Raw genomic sequence first — 10,904 nt, 5'->3', positions numbered from 1 at the left:
ATGATTTTAATTAAAATTTTTCTTTCTTGATGGTGGGGATGCACGTCGCTTTAACTTGAACTATAATATAATATAATATATTCTTAAATTAATTCTTAAATTCTTCAAGAAATATTCAGGAATTTAACGTGTGTAATAAAATAAAAATTTTTTTATATGATATATAGAAATTACTTATTGATGGAATTTAATATGACATTCAACCGGATCGAAAGTCATGTCACGAACCGGAATTCCTTTATTACGAATGCCACTCCTTAATAAATTCTCATATTAAAGTAGATCACTCTAAATTAAAAAAAAAATAAAATTTTATATAATATCAATTATTAGGAAAACTTTCAAAACACACATAAGTATTAATATTTTTATATAAAAATCCAAAGTAAAAAAGTAGTTATAAATCATTTTTTAAATTTAATCTCTAGGATATTGTATATTTTTTAAAATAGATTCATCAGATATAAATCTCGTTTCTCCGTTCAAGAATATACTAGTTACGTTCCTGTACTAACTCTAACATGTCACTATAAATTTCTATCATATGTGCAGTTTAAGCAGAATCATTCAGCATTAATGTGCATTGTGACGAGCTCTAGGACGCGGAATTATTGTGCCTATTACAATTGTACGTATAAGATAAGAAACGATAAGCGATTTAGAAAGGTTTAACTAAATTCACAGAGCCACTTATCAAGAGATGCCGCTATCAAGAAAGCTCAACAGATATGACAATGCATTCAAAAAAGAAAATTTGCATGATTAACTCACGGGCGAAGCGAATGCTATAAGCGATCCAAAGGTCGAAAGCGGCATTGAAATAATTATCTTGCGCAAGCCATTCGCAGTTGCCATTGAAAAACGTGTAAATGCAGACCACCAAGTACAATATGAAATACATTTGCATAAAAACTTCCTTCATTTCCTGTGTTAACTTAAGTGATTGAATATTTCTCGATGTCATACCGCAAACGTTTCTTACTTAAAACCAAATGCGAAAGGATGAGCAAAATAAATGAAGAGTGACTTAATTTGTCTAAATTTTCTGGACTTACTACTTTAAACAAATTGTCTTACCGAAATTACTCGGTTAAATCAAGTTATTTAAATTATTTAACTGCCAAGTATTGTTTACCATTGTGTCCATCCTTGTCTACTGTATATAATACGATGACTAAAGATTTTAATTAATATTGACAACGTCAATATAATTAATATTTACGTCAATATTTTTATTTTCACAAAATGTCCATAATTTCGTGAATATTATCGATCATAAACATTTGAAATGTTTCTATCGATCAAATACTATTATATCTGATGACATAAACGTGGAAATTTTGTTTGTCAAGTATTCTCTGGGGGAGTTAAACAAGTGATAGTAATTAAAAAAATTCCAGATTCGAATCAAATCGATGATTTTATTTGAGTAACTGACACTCGAAAGTCTGCGCCGATTAATTACTAAGATATCTTAATTAAAAGTATATCTGCCATGAATTTCTCAGTAAAAGCAACTGGTAGCGTTTATCTACATGAATACTATCACGTTTTAACGAAGTAATTTTTTATTATTCGTAATGATTCTGAACTCCTGGCTTCGAGAATTTTTAGCAGAACGATTTTATTGATCTATTTTCTCGTTACATATTCCAAAGATAAGGAAAATGTCGGAAGATTTCTGGAACGTAAAGAAATTCTATTTTTCAATATTGCTGCAAGGTTGCGCAATATTAAATATGCTATAAAATATGCTGTTCGCCTATCACGCAGTATGTATCAATATTACACAAAAATCTGCTGCTTCTTTTATTTGTAATCTGCAGAAATACTAATCAATCTGTAAACATCGAAACTCTAATTACAAAATCAAATCAACGAACAATAAAAAAAAGACAACGTTCTTTCCAAATCTGCGGAGGATTCAGTCACGCTTGCAAAGGGGTGGCTGAGCGAAGGCCGCGACAGACGGAAAACGACATATCGCGCTTGTTTAACAAAATATTCGCGTTTTGCGTTAAATTTCGCGCCAGGCAACGTCGCTACCTCTAGTAGCATGACCGGGTACTAAAAAAATTTCATTTCACTGGCTTCTAGGGAAGAGAAGCAGGTCGGCAGGAGGGACTTTCCGATCCCCATTGACGGCAACACTGGGGTAACTACTTGTGCGAATCTGCGTGCGCCGTGCGCGATCAGAGGACAGTCTTGATGCTCCGAGCTCCTGTCAAAAACGCTATTGATAGACCACCGCTGATGCTGCTGGTGGAAGACTCGTCGGGCGTAGGAGAAGCTTCCGGTAGTTTGTAGTCGACCGAGTCCGCCCTCCCCGGCACCACCCCCGTCGGGAATCTGATCGGCGCTCGTGGGACGTCAGTCGCGGCGACGACCACCGTGTACGTCGGATTTCCTTGACGGTAAGTCAAGACCCGCCGCTCATCTTCCGCTTACTCACCCGGAAGTCCTCAGCCGCGGCTTGCGCGCCGCGTATCTCGCTGCCGCTGCGTCCCCGATTTGTTACTCGCAATTTCGAGTATTGATACCGCTCGCGCGAGTGCGATAATTACGATTGCGGTCTTCCGGAAACAGTGAAACGTTCTTCCTCACTCTGCTCCGATCCGCGACAACAGAATTCACATAATGCTGCGGCTCGGACGCGCTCGCGGCGCGTCTGACTGCGCGCAGCTGTTTCCACTTTGCGATTCTTCGCGATTCGCGGGAGTTTCGGCGTCGGAAATGCACGCTCTGCTCGCTCCGATAAAATGCAACGATGCGTTTAGTCAGAATACTGTTGATAATTATAAGAACGAAGGCTATCGGCGTTTTTTTTTCGTTAACGTGCGGTATTAGGTGTCCCGACACTTCGCCACGTTGATCCGCGGTGACGCGGTCTCTCGTGAATCCTGAGAGGCTCAAAGATCGTCTTCTGCAATTGTCTTTGATATCTCTGCAATTATAATTTCTAGATTGTCAAAGAAAATAAAAAAATTGACCTATTCGCTCGGGATTAAATGGAAAATGATACGTTTGTCTGTCTTTGAAGTTTTACTCGCGAAGTTTGACGCGTTGAACGTTGATGCTTAAAAGAGTGGTCCCTAAATTTTGGCTGAGAGAAAAATAGATTCTATATCGACTACCGATATCCATAACGTATGGAAATATATTCGGAGTCTCCCGCTTCTAGGTCTGCTCGCTCTAATTTCAAGCTGCTGACGATAAGATAGCGATTAAGCGATAACTCCGGATGATAACTTCCAATATCTCCCTATTTGGTCATTATTTCCTATTCTTCTATAATTCTATAATGTTACAATCGCAAGAGTTAATCTTGTTACGTAATTTTATTAAAAATTATATTAATATTTTTTTTAGAAAGTGCGGTCGCATCTCAACGCTTGGATTTTCTATTCTCATTTCTCGCCGAGAGAGTTAGAGATTTTCTGAAATTGCCATTCGATTTCAAAATAACTCAATCACTGAAAAAAATTACTTTTCGATATGCCTCAATTCTATTCTATCTGGAGATAGCGTTATGCAACAGATTGAGAGAAGCAGATACAACGAAATCAATTTACATGGCTCGGTCGGAAGATTGGCGATTTGTCCATTCGCGTGTATGCGCGAGCACGTGTTCGAATACATCTTTGATAAGACGATAGCACGCTGTTCGACGCGATTCGGAATTGATTGCGTTATTATAGAATGTCAATGCCCGTTATGAAGCGACGTTGGACTCGCGTGCGTGACACAAACGCAGTCGAGTTAATTAGTACTACGACTTTGCGTGGGAAATAGCTTCCAGAATAATGCGAACGTGTCATGATACATAATCTAATTTGCGGTTTCCATGGAAAAAATGCTACCGGCATTTTTCAATAATGGAATAATTGATTAACTTGCGCATGATCGATTCGGTCGCGCTATATGTTTCCGCATCCGCGCATATCGATGACATAACGTAGCGCTATATTGAACGTACTAATTTTTCCACAAGAATCGTGCGCCTTGACTGACAGGATCGCAATAAAACGCATGCAAAATATTCTCTGACGAAACGGCCTTCTCATGTTTTGGCACAATATTTTAACAACTGTTTAGCGTGTCCTTGCAGTGCTGCAGTTTGCGTGAAATAGCGCTTGTATTATAATTTAAGTGATGGCAAGCAATGCTGTGCTGGCAAGCCATCGATTTCACGTTCGCGAAACGCAAATATACCCTCAAAGGAACGTGATTTTGCTTTGTTCGTTTACACAATTTAACACGCGCCGATATTCGCGAAAATAGAATCATCGTTATTACCTCGCAATTTGGGAGCTATATTAGAAATTAAATTTGAAATTTAACAGTCCATGAAATTTCAAGCTTAAAATTGATTAATTAAATTTAACATTTAATATCTTTCTCTGTGTGTTATATTTGTTCAACAGGTGCGGAATTCCCAATTCGCATTAATCATGGCACAAGCTCCAGCTCCGAAACCCGTGGAACAATTTAAGTACGTTTTGTTGTATAAACTGTATTTTATGAAATAAAAGTAATTTTATTTTTATGAAATAATTTAATGAGAAAAATATATTTTTACGTAACATATCAGGCTCATTGTGCATCATTAAATGCTTCTTTATATTTTTCAGACTTTTACCAAAAATCATAAATGGCGGCATCGCCGGAATTATTGGAGTCTCCGTAGTGTTCCCTCTCGATTTAGTTAAAACGAGATTGCAAAATCAAATTATCGGCCCGAATGGCGAACGAATGTACAACTCAATGTACGTATCTTTCATTATTACATATCTTTTATATGTAAATTCGTTTTACATCTATTTTTGTAAAGTCTACTTTTTTCTAGTCTTTTAAAATTTACAATTTCCGCAATGATAATCGAGCATGAATAATTTATTTTCCAGGTTTGACTGTTTTAAGAAGACTTACAGAGCGGAGGGTTACTTCGGGATGTACAAAGGGTCCGCTGTAAATATATTGTTGATCACACCCGAAAAAGCCATCAAACTTACTGCCAACGATACGTTTAGACATTATCTTTCTCCCGGGCCTGGGTATGTTTCATAATCATACTATTTTAGAAAATTATTTCTCGTGTCATACCGTTATATAAATTTGTAATTTAATTAAACGCGCGACAAAATGATCGGATTAAAGTTGAGACTCGCGTTGTATTTATATGGCAATTTTTATTAGTTCCATAATTTATCTGTAATAGTTGTGACGAGTAATTAACAACTTGTATGTTGTCAGATCTAATTTCTATGTCTTTAGTACCCTTTGCAATAATTAGCGGTATCTTCTCACTTTTTGACGACTTCTCACTTCCTTTCTTTCTTATGTATATTCTCGTTTGTCATTTGATTATTGTACTTTCTGTTATAGTTTTGCTCTAAAACTGTAATTCTCCGTAGCAATTGTTTCTTCACAATGTATTTAACTCTTAGTTGTGTGTTTCGAAAGAGATTATTCAAGGTTTATGGCAAGTGGACTGGCATGCAACGTGGTAACATTCCAATCTTTACAAAATGGGCTTTCTAATTAGCAAAATTAATAATTTAACGGAAAATTAATAATTTTACAGAAATTATTAATGCATAACATTTTCGCTAATTTTGTGTAACAGGAAAACATCTTTATTAAATCAATGTGTTAAATTGGCATGAAACAAGTGGCTAACTCTGTGGTTTCGTGTCGAAACAAACTTTGTAGTCAACATCGCGCACGTTCAGTTAATTGAGTAGGTACTTTGAGCGTTTCTGTTTCTAATTAATGGGCGGACGCGAACGCATGTATCCATGAAGCCCCAGCGACTATGAGAACGTCGATAACAATTAGGACGAGAAGCCAAAGATGAAGCCAAACTATATAAACAATAGACAGTATATTAACATACGCAAGAATTAATAAACTAAAAGCAAAAATGTTGTGCATTTCTTTGTGAATAAAAGTGAAAAAACATAGTTTAATCTCTTGCATTATTCGTTAAAATTTCACTTCCTGTTTAAATTGCCTAACTTAATTTAAAAAAAATATATACTAATTGAAAAGCCCGAAAGATGTAATTAACTAATGTAGCGTATTACTATGTTGTAGTTTGATCGACAGAGCATCATATGTCATAAGGAATTGGAAAAACTGCTCTTGTAGTATATCTTTGCTGCTAATAATTCTTACTGATTTGTTTCGGTAACTGCTTATACACGCACACATACATGGTCAACAATGTTTGATGATATTTGCTTCTTAATATGGATTTTCAGAATAAAGTTGTTACGTTCTTAATTTCAATCTCAAGTTGTTTAATTGGAACTAGCGAATTACGAAGTTGGACTCGTTGCCAAAATCTTGTGTCATCGTAAAGCGTATTGAAATGTATCGTTCTGCAATTCTAGACAACCGAAGTTACCAGTTTGCATGTAGCTTCCGAGTTAAATGACCTGACAAACGGTGCGAGCAACCGTAACTAACTGAGTCGCAAGCAATCAAGGAAAGCAGGGTAATTTTCGTTTTTTCCCTCTTTTTCCTATGAAACATCTTGCAGAATAAGCCGAGAATGACACGTTTAAAAGTATATGAATTAGTCATATATATAATTAAACATTTTCGAAATGAAACCATTAAATATCTGTTTAAAAACAATCGTTAATTAAAAACAATCGTTTTAATTCAATGTGATTGTAAATTTCTTAATTAGATTGTAAATCGCGTCGTGATTCATCTAATTAGCGTTTAAAGCGATGCTTTTTGATGTACCACATAATTTTAACTATTTATTTGGGAAGAGCTCGCATTAATATGTATTATATATTACGTCGGAATTGCGGGTGAATCACGAATCATAGAATTGGCATTCAGCAGTTTGCTTCGTTTGCGTTCGTTGCACTGCGTTTTTGATGCTCTGCGGTCCATGAAATGCTTGACATGCTGCTTGTCACTACGATTATCTTGCATTAGCGTTGAATAATCTCCCTTTCTATCCCATTAGAGTTGGCACTGCGACGATTACCTAAAAGCAATAAATCTTAAGTTTGGAATAATTTTAGAGCAATTATAGAGAGCGATATATTTTAATAAAAATTATTTCAATTAATAATGGAACAGAATATTCTCCGAAATTTGAAAAGATCAAAATTATTGGACAGAACAAATCATCGAGTATTCAGGATTACACACACAAATCTGTAATTGCATTTAATTATAAAATTAATTATAAATGTAAAATTAAAAGATCAAAATTATTGGACAGAACAAATCATCGAGTATTCAGGATTACACACACAAATCTGTAATTGCATTTAATTATAAAATTAATTATAAATGTAAAATTACAATTGAAAGAGAAATGAATTATTCCGAAATTTATTTTCGAATAATTAATTCCAATTGAAAACTAATAAAATTAAGCAACTTGACAGAATTTCGGAAAATGGTCGATGATTGTGCCAGCTCTGTCTCATATCGAGATTTTCCTCGACACCGCCGTGACCCCAGTACTCTGTTGATTTGTTATCCAGACAAAAATTGCCAATAGAACGTGAAATGCTCGCCGGCGGCTTGGCGGGAGCATGCCAAATAATCGTTACCACTCCGATGGAGCTGCTCAAAATACAAATGCAAGACGCTGGCAGAGTCGCCATGGCAGCTAAAGAAGGTGATGGAGTAGTACAACATTTTGACGGATTTATTCGCAATTGCGCGTTCAGGGATTCTTTCATCGCGAACGTATCATTATTGCACCGCTTGTGATTTTATATTCCGACATCAATCGTGATTCTCGTGATCTCGATAAATTGCCATGGACGACTACACTTCGAGATCGAAACCTTAGGCGTGATCTGAAAAATGATGTAATGCACAGTCATGAAACCAAGTTAGATGTTACTGCAACGTAATTTAATTTTTCAAATCAATCACGTATGAAAAAAATTATAGTAACGAAAATTATAGAAACGTAAAGTTGACGCGCATTTTATTTCACATATGCGGTGTTTTCAAGAAAATATGTAATTGTTTTACAGCAAAGTGTAAATCGAACAATGTATTACTGTTGCAGCGGGTAAAGCCATACCAAAGGTATCCGCCTGGTCGTTAACGGTGGATCTGCTCAGGAAACGAGGTATCCTGGGGCTGTACCAAGGAACCGGCGCCACGGCACTCAGAGATGTTACGTTCTCTGTCATCTACTTCCCGCTGTTCGCTAGGCTGAACGACATCGGCCCGAAGCGAGAAGACGGTTCATGTGAGTCTCAACAATCTTGCTAATAACTAACTTTAGACTAGCAAATTAATAATAACATTGCTCGTCTGTTCAGCCGTGTTCTGGTGTTCATTCCTCGCCGGCTGCGCCGCCGGCTCGACGGCGGCGTTAATGGTGAATCCGTTCGACGTAATCAAAACTAGACTACAGGTCATCAAGAAAGCACCTGGTGAACCAACGTACAACGGAGTGTTAGACTGTATAACGTGAGTTCTTGGCGCAGCCAAATAATCACTTATCAGAAACCTCGCGTCGCTGCCAAGTTCAGCTCCCGGCAGGCCCCACATTACATAACGACTCATATCCGATTCAAAATTCCTCGTAATTGTAAAATTGTGACGATAATGGAGCGACTGCTTTCTGTTCGTAGGAGGACGTTCAAAAACGAAGGCCCGAGAGCGTTCTTCAAGGGTGGCGCGTGCCGAATGATCGTGATAGCGCCGTTGTTCGGCATCGCGCAGACCGTCTACTACCTCGGCGTAGCCGAATGGCTGCTGAGGTTCAAGTAAAATCGCCATATCGCCGACTCGTGCCGTTCAATGCTCTGGGAAACCGACAATAATTGTTGTAGACGTAGTTGTACTTGGCTTGAAATTCTCCGTCGCCGCGATCCGGACACCGTTGTCACAAATCTCGCGATCGCTTAATCGTGTTAGGGGTAAGATAAAAGGAGAAAGAGAGAGGGTGAAGAGAGGGCGCGCGTCGCGTCAGCCGGAACATCGCCATAATTCTCGAATCAGTCACGAATTCTAAATGGCTTCATAGTTGAACGAAGTGTATCTCTATCTTTCTCGTGTCAATAATAGCCGCGAAGTGCATTAAAACTCATTAATTTAAGCGAGAGACGGAGTCGATGTACATTGCTCGTTCGGTGCGTTGTGTTCCTTGCAAAGTATATAATACTAGAGTTTTAGCGCCACGTTGAAAGGATTTGAAAGTTGATCGAAAGTTATCGCGAAATACAGCAGAGAGATAGTCCGGAGTTATATCAACGATCAATTAATTATAGTCTTCACCCTATGGCAGCCGTATTAGGTGTTACGCGACACTCGCGTCGCCGCATTTTTCAATGTAACGATGGCTTCTCATCTTCCTCGTGTTCCACGAACTCTACATATTACGCGAGATCCCGACTCCGAATCATGCTCGTTTTGCCGCAAACCTGTACACACACATCACACACATACATATATATATATATATATATATATATATACACACACGTATACATTGGGATCTCCGTTGTTATATCTACCAGACTAGCCAGTCAATTATACATGTATATTGAAGACTCTAAGCAGATATATTTATCGTGATATTTTTTTAAACGGTTTATTTTAGGATAAAGTGATAGGATTATTTTGTTAAAGCTCTCCATGTCCGTTACCTAATTTTCTTGATTTACTTGTTACGCCGGAATATGGATGTAATCTTTATGGCCATGTAATGTAATATAATATGACGGAAATGTTACCTCATGTTCAAAGATCAAATGCCGACGCATTTTTCTCTCATTTATCCCTGTCTCGTCCCCTTTAAATGTAATAAATGAAGGAGCAAGCAGGAGAAATAAGAGATACGGCCGAATAAGTCAATTAATAAGCTTCAAACGTTCATTAATCAATTATACATTAAACGTACATTGTCTTTCTCCGGACACAAATATTCTTGAAGAAAAATATTTAGAGGTCCGGTTTCGTTTTTCTTAAACTACCATATATAACATCTCGCGTGTACATTCGTCTTTGTTCTTTTTGTTTCTTTTTTTTAACTTTACCGTTATAATTCATTCTTGCGTTCGTAATTAAATCGATATACAATATATATCGATATAACGTACTCTCCGACAATTCGCGCTTACGACTCAACTCGTGATACGAAATTATCAGTAGGTAAATGGCGGCGACTATTTAACTCAATTATAAATCCGCTAATCATTAATACACAAGCTCTTTATAAAACCATGACTTAATCTTTACATCGTCTATAAAACGGCCATTTGGTTCACTATAAATGTATATAATGACACGTAACACGATTTATAATAAATAATCATGAGCGCATTCGTCTGAGGGGGTGAAAACTTTTTGGAAGGTTCGGCGTTCCTGAAAGGTTCACCGTCTACTGAGATTAAAATTGAATCTTTAATCTAACGTAACACAAAATCTATAACAATTGTTAAAGCTTATGTTCTTTACAAATTTTCATTATTTATAAAAAAAATTAATCTCTATGTTTTCACGATGAGAAATTCATAACCCCCAGAGATTTTGAAGCAGAACACGCTCATGCTAATAACAATAAGAAGTTTTCACCAAAAATGAAAAACGCTTCATGCATTAGTTTCGATATCACATGCAACAATATAATAATTACGGTGTATTCTCATACGGGGGATCCGAAACACTCCTTCCTTCTGAATTGTCTACTTAAAAAAATAAGCGGTAGGTATCGTAAAATGTTAAATACTCGTAATAACATTTACGTTAATATATCTCACAATAAATTTTATAATAAAGTTATATAAAACTGCTAATCTGGCACTTTTCGTGCTTTCTGTAAAAAAAAAGAAAACGTGACTGAGAAATACGTAAGCGACTGAGTATTGTTACGTTACATTGCACTCTTACAACTTATTTTCTTT

The 10,904-nt window shown here is 36.8% G+C and overlaps 1 protein-coding gene across 1 annotated transcript; it reads left to right on the top strand.

The window, feature by feature from the left end:
* The first annotated feature begins 2,276 nt into the window (after positions 1 to 2,276).
* On the top strand, positions 2,277 to 9,753 carry LOC105277184 (mitochondrial glutamate carrier 1). The gene is made up of 8 exons (XM_011335373.3): positions 2,277 to 2,414; positions 4,425 to 4,492; positions 4,632 to 4,766; positions 4,905 to 5,054; positions 7,518 to 7,654; positions 8,057 to 8,242; positions 8,316 to 8,466; positions 8,631 to 9,753. The coding sequence occupies exons 2-8, from the start codon at positions 4,452 to 4,454 to the stop codon at positions 8,767 to 8,769; spliced, it is 939 nt and encodes a 312-aa protein (XP_011333675.1). The 5' UTR covers positions 2,277 to 2,414; positions 4,425 to 4,451; the 3' UTR covers positions 8,770 to 9,753.
* The last annotated feature ends 1,151 nt before the right edge of the window (positions 9,754 to 10,904 follow it).

Source organism: Ooceraea biroi, chromosome 11 (assembly GCF_003672135.1).
Source record: "Ooceraea biroi isolate clonal line C1 chromosome 11, Obir_v5.4, whole genome shotgun sequence".
Lineage (NCBI taxonomy): Eukaryota > Metazoa > Arthropoda > Insecta > Hymenoptera > Formicidae > Ooceraea > Ooceraea biroi.
Note: the sequence above shows the minus strand (reverse complement) of the source record. Positions and strands in the feature narration are given on the sequence as shown.

Bases quoted from the DNA above. Each gene is read 5' to 3' on its own strand.
- LOC105277184 (XM_011335373.3), top strand. From the start codon at position 4,452: ATGGCACAAGCTCCAGCTCCGAAACCCGTGGAACAATTTAA. The intron at 4,493-4,631 runs GTACGTTTTGTT...TATATTTTTCAG, and splicing joins AAACCCGTGGAACAATTTAA to ACTTTTACCAAAAATCATAA. The intron at 8,243-8,315 runs GTGAGTCTCAAC...TCGTCTGTTCAG, and splicing joins GAAGCGAGAAGACGGTTCAT to CCGTGTTCTGGTGTTCATTC.